The sequence below is a fragment of the Tamandua tetradactyla genome, chromosome 2, assembly GCF_023851605.1.
Source record: "Tamandua tetradactyla isolate mTamTet1 chromosome 2, mTamTet1.pri, whole genome shotgun sequence".
NCBI classification, from domain to species: Eukaryota; Metazoa; Chordata; class Mammalia; order Pilosa; family Myrmecophagidae; genus Tamandua; species Tamandua tetradactyla.
Genome location: NC_135328.1, coordinates 81598261 through 81615036, shown reverse-complemented (window position 1 = coordinate 81615036; position 16776 = coordinate 81598261). Strand labels below are relative to the sequence as shown.

General features: G+C 34.8%; 1 protein-coding gene across 16 annotated transcripts in view; it reads left to right on the top strand.

Moving 5' to 3' along the window:
• CCDC171 (coiled-coil domain containing 171) overlaps positions 1-16776 on the top strand; it is a 576357-nt gene that overhangs the window by 291753 nt on the left and 267828 nt on the right. For all 16 annotated transcript variants that reach the window (XM_077148117.1, XM_077148129.1, XM_077148126.1 and 13 more), the window contains 5 exons: positions 9065-9171; positions 10906-10995; positions 12008-12208; positions 14781-14948; positions 16471-16659. In XM_077148117.1, coding sequence (XP_077004232.1) covers positions 9065-9171; positions 10906-10995; positions 12008-12208; positions 14781-14948; positions 16471-16659 — 755 coding nt within the window. The remainder of the gene's footprint in view (positions 1-9064; positions 9172-10905; positions 10996-12007; positions 12209-14780; positions 14949-16470; positions 16660-16776) is intronic.

Here is a 16776-nt window from a genome sequence, read left to right as displayed (position 1 = left end):
AAAATAAGTTGTTGGGATTTTGATTGGTATTGCATTGAATCTGTAAATCAATTTAGGTAGGATTGACATCTTAACTATATTTAGTCTTCCAATCCATGAACACGGTATGCCCTTCCATCTATTTAGGTCTTCTGTGATTTCTTTTAGCAGTTTTTTGTAGTTTTCTTTATATAGGTTTTTTGTCTCTTTAGTTAAATTTATTCCTAGGTATTTTATTCTTTTAGTTGCAATTGTAAATGGGATTCGTTTCTTGATTTCCCCCTCAGCTTGTTCATTACTAGTGTATAGAAATGCTACAGATTTTTGAATGTTGATCTTGTAACCTGCTACTTTGCTGTACTCATTTCTTAGCTCTAGTAGTTTTGTTGTGGATTTTTCCGGGTTTTCGACGTATAGTATCATATCGTCTGCAAACAGTGATAGTTTTACTTCTTCCTTTCCAATTTTGATGCCTTGTATTTCTTTTTCTTGTCTAATTGCTCTGGCTAGAACCTCCAACACAATGTTGAATAATAGTGGTGATAGTGGACATCCTTGTCTTGTTCCTGATCTTAGGGGGAAAGTTTTCAATTTTTCCCCATTGAAGATGATTTTAGCTGTGGGTTTTTCATATATTCCCTCTATCATTTTAAGGAAGTTCCCTTGTATTCCTATCTTTTGAAGTGTTTTCAACAGGAAAGGATGTTGAATCTTGTCGAATGCCTTCTCTGCATCAATTGAGATGATCATGTGATTTTTCTGCTTTGATTTGTTGATATGGTGTATTACATTAATTGATTTTCTTATGTTGAACCATCCTTGCATACCTGGGATGAATCCTACTTGGTCATGATGTATAATTCTTTTAATGTGTTGTTGGATACGATTTGCTAGAATTTTATTGAGGATTTTTGCATCTGTATTCATTAGAGAGATTGGTCTGTAGTTTTCTTTTTTTGTAATATCTTTGCCTGGTTTTGGTATGAGGGTGATGTTGGCTTCATAGAATGAATTAGGTAGTTTTCCCTCCACTTCGATTTTTTTGAAAAGTTTGAAGAGAATTGGTACTAATTCTTTCTGGAACGTTTGGTAGAATTCACATGTGAAGCCATCTGGTCCTGGACTTTTCTTTTTAGGAAGCTTTTGAATGACTAATTCAATTTCTTTACTTGTGATTGGTTTGTTGAGGTCATCTATGTCTTCTTGAGTCAAAGTTGGTTGTTCATGTCTTTCCAGGAACCCGTCCATTTCCTCTAAATTGTTGTATTTATTAGCGTAAAGTTGTTCATAGTATCCTGTTATTACCTCCTTTATTTCTGTGAGGTCAGTAGTTATGTCTCCTCTTCCATTTCTGATCTTATTTATTTGCATCCTCTCTCTTCTTCTTTTTGTCAATCTTGCTAAGGGCCCATCAATCTTATTGATTTTCTCATAGAACCAACTTCTGGCCTTATTGATTTTCTCTATTGTTTTCATGTTTTCAATTTCATTTATTTGTGCTCTAATCTTTGTTATTTCTTTCCTTTTGCTTGCTCTGGGGTTAGCTTGCTGTTCTTTCTCCAGTTCTTCCAAATGGATAGTTAATTCCTGAATTTTTGCCTTTTCTTCTTTTCTGATATAGGCATTTAGAGCAATAAATTTCCCTCTTAGCACTGCCTTTGCTGCGTCCCATAAGTTTTGATATGTTGTGTTTTCATTTTCATTTGCCTCGAGGTATTTCCTAATTTCTCTTGCAATTTCTTCTTTGACCCAGTCGTTGTTTAGGAGTGTGTTGTTGAGCCTCCACGTATTTGTGAATTTTCTGGCACTCTGCCTATTATTGATTTCCAACATCATTCCTTTATGGTCCGAGAAATTGTTGTGTAAGATTTCAATCTTTTTAAATTTGTTAAGACTTGCTTTGTGACCCAGAATATGGTCTATCTTTGAGAATGATCCATGAGCACTTGAGAAAAAGGTGTATCCTGCTGTTGTGGGATGTAATGTCCTATAAATGTCTATTAAGTCTAGTTCATTTATAGTAATATTCAGATTCTCTATTTCTTTGTTGATCCTCTGTCTAGATGTTCTGTCCCTTGATGAGAGTGGTGAGTTGAAGTCTCCACCTATTATGGTATATGAGTCTATTTCCCTTTTCAGTGTTTGCAGTATATTCCTCACGTATTTTGGGGCATTCTGATTCGGTGCGTAAATATTTATGATTGTTATGTCTTCTTGTTTAATTGTTCCTTTTATTAGTATATAGTGTCCTTCTTTGTCTCTTTTAACTGTTTTACATTTGAAGTCTAATTTGTTGGATATTAGTATAGCCACTCCTGCTCTTTTCTGGTTGTTATTTGCATGAAATATCTTTTCCCAACCTTTCACTTTCAACCTATGTTTATCTTTGGGTCTAAGATGTGTTTCCTGTAGACAGCATATAGAAGGATCCTGTTTTTTAATCCATTCTGCCAATCTATGTCTTTTGATTGGGGAATTCAGTCCATTGACATTTAGTGTTATTACTGTTTGGATAATATTTTCCTCTACCATTTTGCCTTTTGTATTATATATATCATATCTGATTTTCCTTCTTTCTACACTCTTTTCCATATCTCTCTCTTCTGTCTTTTTGTATCTGACTCTAGTGCTCCCTTTAGTATTTCTTGCAGAGCTGGTCTCTTGGTCACAAATTCTTTCAGTGACTTTTTGTCTGAGAATGTTTTAATTTCTCCCTCATTTTTGAAGGATAATTTTGCTGGATATAGGAGTCTTGGTTGGCAGTTTTTCTCTTTTAGGATTTTAAATATATCATCCCACTGTCTTCTAGCTTCCATGGTTTCTGCTGAGAAATCTACACAAAGTCTTATTGGGTTTCCCTTGTATGTAATGGATTGTTTTTCTCTTGCTGCTTTCAAGATCTTCTCTTTCTCTTTGACCTCTGACATTCTAACTAGTAAGTGTCTTGGAGAACGCCTATTTGGGTCTAATCTCTTTGGGGTGCGCTGCACTTCTTGGATCTGTAATTTTAGGTCTTTCATAAGAGTTGGGAAATTTTCAGTGATAATTTCTTCCATTAGTTTTTCTCCTCCTTTTCCCTTCTCTTCTCCTTCTGGGACACCCACAACACGTATATTTGTGCGGTTCATATTGTCCTTGAGTTCCCTGATACCCTGTTCAAATTTTTCCATTCTTTTCCCTATAGTTCCTGTTTCTTTTTGGAATTCAGATGTTCCATCCTCCAAATCACTAATTCTATCTTCTGTCTCTTTAAATCTATCATTGTAGCTATCCATTATTTTTTCTATGTTTGCTACTTTATCCTTCACTTCCATAAGTTCTGCAATTTGTTTTTTCAGTTTTTCTATTTCTTCTTTATGTTCAGCCCATGTCCTCTTCATGTCCTCCCTCAATTTATCGATTTCATTTTTGAAGAGGTTTTCCATTTCTGTTCGTATATTCAGCATTAGTTGTCTCAGCTCTTGTGTCTCATTTGAGCTATTGGTTTGTTCCTTTGACTGAGCCATATTCTCAATCTTTTGAGCGTGGACAGTTATCTTCTGCTGCTGGCGTCTGGGCATTTATTCAGATTTCTCTTGGTGTTGGACCCAGCAAGGTTGTAATATTTTTCTGTGAAATCTCTGGGTTCTGTTTTTCTTATCCTGCCCAGTAGGTGGCGCTCGTGGCACACGTTTGTCTGCGGGTCCCACCAGTAAAAGGTGCTGTGGGACCTTAAACTTTGGAAAACTCTCGCCGTCCTGGGGGTTCGCTAGCCGAAGCGGCTTGAGCCGGCCCGGGGTCCGAACGCAGGGAGGGTTGCTGGTCGCCGCAGCCAGGAAAAGAGCCCGTCCGAATTTCCTAGTCGGCCCTGGGCAACAAGCGTGGCGGGAGGGCGCCAGCGGCAGCGGCCCGCCCGAGAGAGTGCACGTTCCCCGGGAGTCACGGGGTCACCGTTCTCCGCGGCCTGGGGGTTTCCGATCCAATTCTCTCAGTTGGTCCGGGGGCTGCGCGTGGTGTGGGCGCCAGTCGCCTTGGTTTCAGGGGACCACCTCTCCAATTCTCCCAGCCGGCCCGGGATAGGGGGAAGGGAGTAACTCCGGCCGCTTGCCACCCCGCCCGGTAAGGCCCGCGCGCCTCGGCGATCTCACCCGAGCTGCTTCTCTCAGCCAGCCAGCCGTTCCAGGATGGGGTACTCTGTCTTTTTTATCTCTGTTGTGGCTTTGGGCGCTTTCTGTATCGTTTCTACTCCCCTAGTAGGTGCCCTGGAGAAGAAACTAAGATCCGCGCATCTTACTAAGCTGCCATCTTCCAGGAAGTCTTGGAATGTGGTATTACTTTTGATTTACTATTTTGTAAGTAATCTTATACTAACTTTCTACTTGTTTTTTCCTCCATAATATCGCTCATTCCTTTGGTAAGGTAACCATTGCAGAGATTTTACCCATTGCTGTGTTTGTTTATTCTAATTCTATAATACAATCTAGGGAAAAATCATTCAGATACCTAATGGGCCCACTGGAGATAAACTTAGCCCCAAATCAGCTATTCATCTGACTTATGTAAGCTCCTACTTTGACTGGTGAACTAAATGGCATTTTATGTCTCTAGCAATTAGTGTTTGTTCAGATCCATTGTCCAGTTATCCTGGATAATTTAGTTAATTCCCATTCCCCAGTACATGGTCATCCTTGCAAATGGTCACGTGTCTTTTGGAGGAAGGCTAAGAGGAGGATTTTAGTATGATTTCTTGACACAGGGTCCTTTTTCAAGATGACCCAACTTCTTCATTCAACAGGCCTGAACCCATGAAGTTGTTCAAATCTGAGAATTGGTTGAGAGCCACTACTCTCTTGTGTGGAGTTAAGTCTGACTTCTGATAGTCAGAATACAGTTTTTCTACTTAATACAAATAAGATAAGATTAAGTAGGCTGCCCATCATTTTAGTGTTAGGAATATCATGATCAATTAGCCAATGCCAGATATCTCTATGGGTGAAATTATTTTGATGATCATATTGGTTTCACTGCCCATTATGGTAATCATGTCCACTTTATCTTTGGCAGGTAAGTGCTACTATTTGGCCTGTGCCACCTAAGATCCCATTATTACTGTTAAATTCATGGAACTGAGCTTGATGGTACCATTTCTTACTGCTATTCTTGGTCTTCCAGCCACACACAACTCATCAAGGGTGCTGGGTTGTAACAGTTTGAAACTATTGTGCACCCAGAAAAGCCATGTTTTAACCCTGATCCAGTCTTGTGGGGCCAGACCCATTGATTGGACTGTTTCCGTGGAGATGTGACACACCCAATTGTGGGTATGGTCTTTTGATTCGATGGAGATGTGACTCCACCCATTCAAAATGGTCTTGATTAGTTTACTGAAGTCCTGTAAAAGGGGGAACTTTTTGAAGAAACTCAGATGCAGATACTTGGAGAACAGTTGCTTCGATGCTGACCGAGGCATGAATGTTTAGAGATACTTGGAGTGCTGACATAGAGAACAGATGCCTAGACATGGGCAGAACCCAGCAGATGTTACCTGCCCATGAGATGCTAAGTAAGCCAGAACCCAGAGTTGTGTCCTGGAGGAGCTTAGTGAAGGTCCACAGATGTTTAGAGAGGGAGCCACTGGCATCAGAAGCTGGAAGCAGTGGAACCAAGAACAAGGACCAGCAGATGTCAACCGCGTGCCTTCCCATAAGACGGGCATCAGCCTTTCTTGAGTCAAGGCATCTTTCTCTGGATGCCTTAGTTTGGACATATTTATGACCTTAGAATTGTGAACTTGAAACTTAATAAATTGCCTTTATAAAAACCATTCCATTTCTACTATATTGCATTCTGACAGCTTTAGCAAATTAATGCACCAAGGTATTTCCTAAGCCTGGTGAAGGGAGTGTTTTTTGGACCCTCTGAGGGTGGGTGAGCAGGACTTACATAATATATCTTATCCATATGTTAAAAAAGCTATATGCCATTTTCCTTAAAATTCTAGATTGGCACCAGAGTTTGCACAATAATGAAGATATTTATTTTGACCTCAGTGATGTAGATGAGTTAATATACAGAATATGGTCAGAATTTGTAAAAAATAGCCACCAACAAATATGTTTATAGTTTGTGCTTTTAGAATGAAAAAGGGATTATATTTTTATATATTATATAAATTATATAAATTTATATATTATATAAATAATATTTGGATTTCGTAGGTGAAATAAAACTCTTTTTAACATTGTTTTCTGTTTTTTACTAGATGACCAGAAATCAAACATTGAACAGTTTTTTTCTATTTGAGGATATACATGATCACTCAAGTTCTATGACAGATACCTATTGAAAAACATGTTAGCCTGTTCTTTTGTCTTATAATATTTCTCGATAATTTTTTCCCTTTTTGGTTTTTCTAGGAGACTGAAATAGCTGAGATGTTTGAGAAGGTGGAGGAGATAGACTTATTTCGTTATTACAACTCACTGTTTCTAGTTTTCTACTGTAGGTTACTGAGGTTATAACATGAACTTGGAAAATAGTGTTTTATAGGAATCATGTAAAAATATTTAGTTTTTATGCTTATCTGAAATGAAACATTTAAACAGAGTACCTAGAAACTTCTCCTCAGTTTCTCCTATTGGGGACTAATTCACATGAAAAATTTACTTAAATTCAGAATTAAACCTACTTAAGATTGAGAGGGAGAGAGAATAGGCTGAAAGTGTAGGTGGGAATTCATGTAGAGAGACACACGTGGTTTAGGAAAAGGGAGAGAGAGACTTAGAAAATTTTTAGTTGTTGTTAAAGTTGTTCCTGAGAAATGCTGTCTTTTGTTTTTGACTAACTTTGAAAAACTAATTATGACTACTGTTCAAACAGTTTTTACTGCTCTTTATCTGTGAGCTTTTAAATCTTCATCTGGGAAGATAGCTTTAATAGCCATTTGTTTTGGAGCCATAGTACAGTGATTAAATATTATTAGTTTAAATCAAATCATCAAATCAGGTAAGGAGGTTCTAGATCCAGAGTGACCTTTTTTTTGCATGGGCAGGCACTGGGAATTGAACCCAGGTCTGTGGCATGGCAGGCGAGAACACTGCCTGCTGAGCCACCATAGCCCAGAGTGACCTTTTTTAAATTAAAAAAAATTTTATTATTTTAAAGGACCTCAACTGTTTCTTTATGTAATGGATGTGGATGGGAACGTAAAGCATATTTGGTATGTCAACTGAATTTTATGTATAAACATTTTCAGGCAAGAAAATTTATTTTGTATAGAATAAAAGAATGTTCATGGGTTAACAGGAAGAGGGCATTTGTCCCCTTACCCCTTAACACTTACATTAAGATGATTTTATTCTTCTGAATTTCTAAGAGGAAATGTTCTCCCTTATTGTAAAAGCTAGTGTATTTCCTGAGTATATTTGAATAATTTATTCACAGCCTACTTGTGTAGTAGCAAAAAAAAAATAATTATACATACATTTTTTATCTTATGCAAGAGAGCAATTTTTACATAATATGTTTGGTAAGACCTTTAAAACAATTTTTAATGAGTTGTCTTTCCGATTCCTAGTCATTTCAGAGAGCATGGTCTCCTCCATTTTCATGGCTCAGAGCACTTTTTTTTCTTCCCTCCCTAACTTGGATATGTGTGGTTTCCACATCAGTTTTGGTTTTTAAGTTAAATACTCATCCTCTGTGTAGGAATGTCTGTGTCGTACCCAAACTTAAGATAGTTTTAAAATTATATTTTGAAAAATGTTGTAAAATTATTAATAACATTTTACCAACAGTAAAATACTGAATATCACCATATTTTAAGATGAATAAAATTGGTCCATCATAGCCTTTAATTTTTCTTCTTCCTTCCTTTCTCTCTTCTTTCTTTCCTTTATTATTGTCTTCTCTCCCTCATACCCCCAAAAGTTCCAGTGATTGAATACTTGAAGAATGGATGAATGATATCATGTAATTATTTGCTTATTGTCTCTATCCTTGCCATTAGATGGGGGTGGGGGGGGGGTGGAGGGAAGTTCTGTGACGGCAGATACTAGACCAATCTTGTTCACTTCTGTATGCCTAGTACCTAGGATTAGTACATAATAGGGATTCAGTAAATTTGTTGAATGAATGAATAATAATACATATCTTGTGAATGCTTCTTTTAAAAATTACCTTTATTAAACATGTCTCTTTTTTCTTGCTTGTTTGTTGAAATATTTAGATTATAAAATGGGATGGGGAGAAATTATAGGAAAAGAAGAATGTTTTCAATAAAACCAAATTTGCTACTTGTTTAACATTTGAAGAACAGTGCAAAAAGTGATCAATTTAAAGTAGTTTTGAAAACTAAACTTTTGATTATTTTGGATTAATATTTCAAACTATATTTGACCATGTGACCCTGAGTAGCACAATTAAGTTATGTTCCAACTAAATTAAAATTGTTTGAGGGCATCATATAGAAGTACATATATTTTTTTACAATGAGTATCAGTTTTAAGGGTTTTAATTGAAACATGATGTGAGCCTGTGTTGAAAAATAGCATTTTTATTATGTATTTTGAACTGTAACCTGAGAATTTTAAGTATTGAAGAAAACTACCAAGCTTGACAGAAAAGCATGTCCTCCTGGCTTCAGAAGTTATTATTTAAGCAAAATAGTATATTATAAAAGTCCTGACTGATCAGAAACACAAGGATCAAATTAAATGTGTGTAAATTCCTGACACAATGTTTGTATAGACCATGTTGTTAAGTGTTGGAAACAGGTGCATACAAACAGTTCAGTTTTTTAGTAGTAGGAAACAAACAAGCAAACAGGTAAAAAGAACTAACTACTGACTACGTGTGGACCTCCTTAATATAGAGAGTCATTCATTTCAACTCAGTATATTATTAACTATAATTTGGCCACTTGTTTAGAAAGGCTATTAATATTTGGCTATGCAACAGCATGTATACTTTGGAGAATAAAATTCTACTCACTGTTTTGGAATGTCTTTTCAGCTCTACTTAATTATAATATCTTTATTACTTTTTGCTTAGTTTTTGTATCCTTGCGATTTTAAGGGCTTTATTTTCATCCTGTATTTTTCTCTAGGCACCCACAAGGACAAAGATAAACCTCCCAGCTTCTCTGTTGTCCTTGAGACTTTGAGGCATACCTTGACAGATTACCAGAACAAGCTGGAAGATGCATCTAATGAGGTAACTTGCACTGTTTGGCTCCACACATATAGCCTTCGGCCTATAGCAGTATGTATCCCTTGTTTGCTACAAAGGTCAGAAAGATTGGAAATGTTGGATTGACAGCTTCATAGATACAAAAAATAAAAAATTGTCACTGTTCTTCCTTTAATAGTGGCTCAAGTCACAAATCACTTATCTTTTTGTATCTCTTTCAGCCACATTATTATTTTCAAAGTTAAAAAAACTCTATCACTTCTTGGTCTTCATAGTTTATCCATTTTAATTTTCTAAAAAAAATCTATGCAGGTTATTTAAGTTAATATTTAAGTTGTATTTAAATGTTAATATGTTTTTATGGCATTTGCAATAGTCTAGGTTTTGTAACTTTTAGTTTAAGATTTATAGAAATTGTGAGTCTTAAAGAATCTTAAAAGGTCATTAAAGAAAAACAAAATCAGTTTTCATTCTCTAAAGGGAATAAAGTGTTAGAGGTTTTTCAAAACAAATATCCTTTTCATATAGCCTGGGACCATTTAGTTTGCTGATTGAAAAAATCTCATTATTCTATTTATCATCTCATTTATGTTATTTATTGTGTGGATTGATAATTTTCTTGGGTATTAAATGTTTTATGAATTTGCACCTTAAAAATTAAAAAGTGTGTTTAATTGCATCTTGTCAAATTAGAGCCTATGAAGCAATTGTGTTAAATACAGTTAATGAAACAATGAACAGATTATTTGAACAAAAGACAAACCACATAGCTTGTTTTTTCTCCCTTTCATATAAGACAAAGGCCATAGAACCTTTCAATTTCACACTCGAAAAAAGGTTTTTTTTTTTATGTTAGTTTACTAAAGTGAACAAGGAAGGAAAAGTGAGTTTTCTTAATACCCTCTGTGGTTGTTCAAAAGGCACAGAAGAAAATGACCATTGAAATTATTAAATTTCTATAAAGAACAAATCTTGCTAAGTCTTTCCCAGTGAGCCAAGACAACCTGTATTGTTAGTAGTTTATGAAACTCTTCTGAGGCCTAGGTCTGGAAGCTGCAGGATAACTAGGAAACATATTACCCACAGCGAATTGTTATTTGGGAGGATGAATGTCACATGATCCTCAGCACAGTTGAAAAGTCGACTCAGCAGGCTTTGGCTTAGTAATGCGCTTTGTTGTGAGCCAGTGCCAGAGACAGCAGTGGGGAAACCAAGGGGGTGGCTGCAAAGAAAGCAGAAAGAGCAGTCTGACAGAAAGAAGAATGAACTGTCAAAGAAAATAAATCACAAGCGGTGCAGGACCAACTGATGACCTGCCACAAGCCTTCCCAGTAGGACTGCATGTGACCGACCCTGAAGTTGTCATATGGAGTGAGAGACTAGTGAATACCCTCATGATATATAGAAAGAATAGTCTTCTGTCCTTTTTTCTTTCCTATAGATGCCACTGCTTCTGGCATTTTGGTGTCTAGTAGGACTTTAAGATTAAGGTTATATTTGTTTATAGTAAGAATGAAACCCCTTACTCAGACATCTAGTAATAGAACAATAACATCACTGACATTTTAAGCTTGAGTGCTTTCTTTTCATTTTTAGCCATGGAATGTGATAGCAGCTACATAACAGTTAAATAAAAGAAATAATTTAAGACATTATTATTGAAAAATAAGTAATTGTGTAAAAAACATTTAAATGTTAGCTTTTGAGTTACACTTCCTTAAGAAATATAAAAAAGTTACTTATGTTTCATTTCTACAGCTTAATAGCATGAATGATGCTAAGGAAAAGACATCTAGTGAACTTAATTCTACCAAACAGAAGATAGAGTCACATACTAAAAATATAAAGGTATTATGATTTAGAATAACTTTTTTTCTTGTGTTAAGAAACAGATATCCAAGAACTATATTTTTAGAGACATATCAGAAAATGTATTTTCTATTTTTCTTAAATATATTTGGATACAATTGTAATTTTTTATTGCTGGTAAAAATAACAAGAATTTTTTAAATGACGCTTGATGGCAAAGTGTTTTGGTTAAAGGAAAAATTCATTTCTTAGATTTAGTTATAATATCATAAATTAAAAAAATAACTTAAGATTTAATTTCCAGCTTTGATACATCTTAGAAATATTTTACATATGCATATCAGTATTTGGAGTCACTTTTTATTAATTTTAGGGTAGTGTTATTGTTTTAGTACATCATTCCTGGTAATGGCTGAGACCACACCTGGTCATAGTCCGAGACAACAGTTTATTTTCTGGACTGGTTTTATGTACTACGTCTTTGCAGAATTATACTGTGACAACTTAAGAGTTGCTTAGTATTGTTGGAATTTTATTGTGTTGATTTATGTTGAGTTTGTCATGGATACACGTCAATAGAATTTGTTAAGCTTAAGTAATAAATAATTCAGCAGATTTTTATGCTGCTTATTTGAGATTTCTATTAGTATTTGGAGTGACATTAAAAAGTAAACATTCTTATATTACATGTAAGAGAATATTTTAAAATGTTGTTTAAATGTTATGTAAAGTTATTGAGCTACCAAGTTATTTTTCATAATAGTTGAAAGGAAAACTCCCTTTTAAAATCTTTTTGGAACAGAACAACTTATTAACATTTTTATGTAAGTCTTAAAAGGTAACACATTTTCTAATTTTTGAGCTAAAGTATGTACTTGGCAAATACGATTCAATATAATACTTATACCATTATAAGCAAATACTTGCTTTTAAGATGTCTTTATGTTAAAGTTTTGAAACCCTTTATGTATTTTATATTCACCCCTCCCCACCCCCCATCCCCCTTCTTGCCCATTCTTCCTACAATCCCTGTGTTTGGTGTCTCTGACAGGACCTTCAAGATAAGCTGGCTGATGCCAATAAAGAGTTAAGTCATTTACGTACTAAATGTGCAGACAGAGAGGCTTTAATAAGTACCTTAAAAATGGAACTACAAAATGTGCTGCACTGTTGGGAGAAAGAAAAGGCACGAGCAGTCCAGTCTGAAAGTGAACTCCAGAAGCTCTCCCAGGCTTTCCATAAGGATACTGAGGTATTACCTGAGACGAGATGACTGTCCATGAAAGACCTTTCGCTAATCTTGTTTTTATACACTTACATACATCAAGTGGCTATTTTTACTTTGGCTTGATTTAATTTAAAAAATTGTTCTGAGTATTTGGAAATATTCAAGATGGCTGCAAAATCCGTGACTCCACTACTTTTGTTTTATCCTGTTTTGTGAGGGAAGTAATATAGTTTAATCCATCTATCACTTCTACAGCCAATTTTAATTGTTACAGGTAATCACATCTCACGCACATATGTTCCTAGCAGTCCTTTCAAGGTTTGTCTGTTTGCCAATGACAAAATTATTTTTTATTTCACTGCTTCAGTAGCTTGGTGTGGTGGAAAGAATATAATTTTTGCAATTAAGAAGACTTGGACTTGGATCTTGGTTCTTCTATTTACAAACTGCGACCATGATGGACAAGCCACACTGCTTAGTGTCTTTAAGTCTTAGATTCCTTAATTGTAAAACAAAATATTTGCTTTAATAGAAAGTTTTCTTACTCTTCATAATCAAAGGATGTTAATAGAAATTTAGAAAAATAGAAGGTCCACAAAATTAACACTTTTCATTGGAATGCTCTGGAGAGTTGTCTATCCATTTGTATTTATTAACAACTTCTTAAAAGTTAATAAAACTTTCACAATCTGTATGAGCCTGTGTAAATGGAATGGTTGCTTATTTTGTCTTTTACCCTTGGAATATAGAACAACTCTAGCTAGTGTGAAACTAGTTTATCTGAGTCTTCCTGCATATTGTATTCATTACTCCAATAAATATTAATGTTAATGCCAAGAGAGTAAGGAAACATTCTTTCCACCCTTATTATAGGCTAGGATTTAAATTGTGTCCACATGAAGGGGCTGGAATTGCTCTACACATCAGATAATCATTAAAGTAAAGGAAACTAGAAGCCTGACTATTGTAAAGTCAGCATGTCTACAGCACTGTGGTTGGGTTCAACATGTGTGAATTGATTTTGGGTCTTGGGATTTTTTTCTTTTTCATGTCAAATGGATAATTATCATGCTTGGTTTATCACAGTCCAAGCAAAAAGGATATAATGGTGACCCAGTGAATTATCCCTGAGGATGAGCTCGATCACTTGGCAAAATGCGGAGGGGGAAAGACTTTATTGCCTTAATATTACATTTGGTTAGTTACATTTAATAAGATTTTAACAGCTCAAACTATTTGAAAAATTGAAAAGCAATCTTTAACTGCTTATAAAAGGAAAAAGCATAGAATATTTATGAAGCCTCTTCTGATTTCCTAACTCATTTGTGGTTGTAACTACATGTTCAAGTTTCTTGGTTTTTAAATTATTGTATTTGGGAAAAAGTAAGACTGCATATTAGATGAATAAAAGATATAGAATTTGATATATATTGGAAAATTCCCTAGAACTTCTATTTACAGAATTTTTACATATGCTGTAATTAGTTTTTCTTAGCTAGAAGGTTAGAATTTTTTTTCTCTTGGATTTTCTTCTTTTAAAATTTAGTTGTCTTTTCCTGCTGTTCTGTTAAAAAATCTTTAAGGAATTCATTTTATCTACACAAAATATTCACTTTCCAACTTCACAATTGCCTTTGGGGTCAATGCTTTGGCACTTTTAGAAGAAACGCCTTATAAAGAGAGCCATTTGGCATTTTAGTAAGTAAACACTTCTGTGTGTTCAAAAGATCAGTTTTATGCTGAATTCTACAGTATAGCAGGTGTTTCTAGGTCATTCTTTTATTTAGCAATGAATAGTTTAGTTATTGCAATGGCAGTATGATTTAAAAGGCTTTTAAAAATATATTTTTATGTGGACATTTTTGAAAGTATGTCTTGGGTAGCCATATCTGTTTTCTTCCCCATTTCTTTGTAATATTTAAGCACAAATACCCAGTGTACCCAATGCTACATGAACTTATAAGTAGGGAAAACGAATGAGTCCATCCACATCTTTGATATCACAGTCGTCTTTGCCCAGGGGCTTGTGATTGATTTCCTATAAGTGGTGAGTAAACTGGGATCTCTGGAGGAGGAGTAATTGTGTACAAGTAAAGTACAGAGATTGGTGTAATTTTTTCTTTGACAGAGTCAAATATCACTCTTATCTCTCTCTCTTTTTTTTTTTTTTACTGAAATAACTTCTGTTTTGGCTAATGTAATATGAAGTTATAGAATCACTGTGCTTACCCTCAGTTTGAAGGTGCTAGAAATGACTAGCCCAATTATCTGTGTTAGAGCTGAAAAAGCTGAGGCCTGGATAGGTGCTTGGTCAGATTACATACTCATCAGTAACAGAGCTGGGGTCAGAATCCTTGTCCTCTGGCTTCTAGACTTCAAATGTCATTTTTGAACATCAGATGTAAGCAATTACAAATATTCTGATACTAGTTTTGGAAGTAAAAAAAAAGTCATCAAAATGAGAATATTCTGAATCTTGAGTATTTTACTTCTTTTCCAGTTTTTTAAAATGAACTCTTGACTATGTGTATTATGTCTTTTACTTCTTAAAATATTTTTGTACTGGATTTAATTTCTCTTTTTTTTTTTCTCACAGGAGAAGCTAACCTTTCTGCATACCTTATATCAGCACTTGGTAGCAGGATGTGTGCTCATAAAACAACCAGAAGGCATGCTGGATAAATTCTCTTGGTGTGAGCTTTGCACAGTCTTGCAAGAGAATGTTGATGCCCTGATCGCAGACCTGAACAGGGCTAATGAGAAGGTAACTGTCCTCAGGCACCAGATACCTCTATTAAATTCAGTGACATTTGTCCACATCACAGTATCATTAAGAGGGTCTGACATTCATCTTATTTCAAAAAGAATTTGGATGTTAATAATTCAATAACATTAATTATGGCTTGTCTACAACTCAGTTTGATGCCATTGCTGTGGGCATGTAAATGTGACTGAAGTCTGTATGAAGTCTCTAAGCTCCACTTTCTGTGCAGGACATGCTAATACTACTAGCCAGTATTAGCCACAGGGACCTAATTAAAAGAAAATAAATTAATCTTACTGATGAAGCAATTCAAAGAACTTAGTCATTTACATTAATAAACCAATTCTTTATCTTAGCATAAAATTGAAACAAGATACAGTTACTCAAAAACACGGTCTTAAAATTCTTGGTTTAGAAATTATGAGGTGTTATTTTAAAAGGTGCTTAAAAATTTAATTACATGTTTATGACTTGTTTCTTGAGATATAACAAACTGAACATTACAAAACCCCTTCCATACTTTAATATGTAAGAAATATATTTTGCAGGAGAAAACAGTAGACTTTTGTGGCTACTTTACCATTTCATATGTCTAGGAGTTCAGTCTTTCCAGAAAAAAATTTTTAAAATCTTCTTTTGGTTATGGAAAATTAAACTGACTTAGCAGACCAACATGTTACCATTGAAGATACTGATTTTTATCCTGGATCTATTGAACTGGTCAAAACTATGTTTATGTGTTCTAGTTTCCAAGTCTTGGTTGCATTGAATTTGTTGTTAAGGCAAAGGAAGAGAAAAGTTGTTCCATAATTTTTTTTCCAGCTGTTCAGCAATTTCAGAATGAGTTTCTTATTATTGAACATTTTACCTTGGTCTAACAAAACCATAGGCGCTGAGAAGTAGTATTGAGGGTTTGAGGAAAATAAACTGTAAGAAGCATAGATTCTATTCATGATTGTGGAGATGTGTATAAAGAGTTTGATAATTTGGGTAATTAAAATGTGTGTGTGTGTGTGTTTAACCCTTTGAGATGGCATTATATTAACAGTTTTTCATAGTTTTAAAATATTAATTAATACATATGTTAGAAGATGCTGATTTTCCTTTTAGTGTTTTGAATGTGAAATAAAAACATTTTGTTTTATTATATGCAAAATCTTTGAAGATTTGTAAATTTTGTTTAAACCTCCTTTCCCTGTGAAGTTGCTGAGTAGGTTGATCTTTGGTACCATAAGTAAGAGTACTTTTCTTAATTTTCCCTGTAAAATTGTCTGTAGAATAAGTAACTTTATTAGAAAGAGAAGAATAAAAAAATTGTTGTCTAAGTATATAAATGGCCCCATTTTTTCTAAAATCTGATGATTTAACTTACTGATTACTCTCTCAATTTCTTTATTTACATCTTAACTTAAAATTTTTATAAGGTATTGAGAAATAAAATAGTGTAGGTAAAATTTCCTTTCTTTTTTGTGAGAAGATAATGCAAAGAAATGGGCATTCTCTGTTGCATTCCCCCGTTTAGATAAGTCATCTAGAATATATCTGTAAAAACAAGTCTGACACAATGAGAGAGCTTCAGCAGACTCAGGAAGATACGTTTAACAAAGTGGCAGAGCAAATTAAAGCCCAAGAGAGCTGCTGGCAGAAACAAAAGAAGGAACTGGAGCTGCAGTATTCTGAACTCCTCCTGGAGGTACAGAAGAGAGCACAGGTATGCTACTTCTACAGATAGCTTTTTAAAAAATGGAATACTCAGTCTTTAAATGTTTCATGTGTTTTCTTTCATAACAATACCAAAACTATATAAAACTACTTGAGAACCACATAG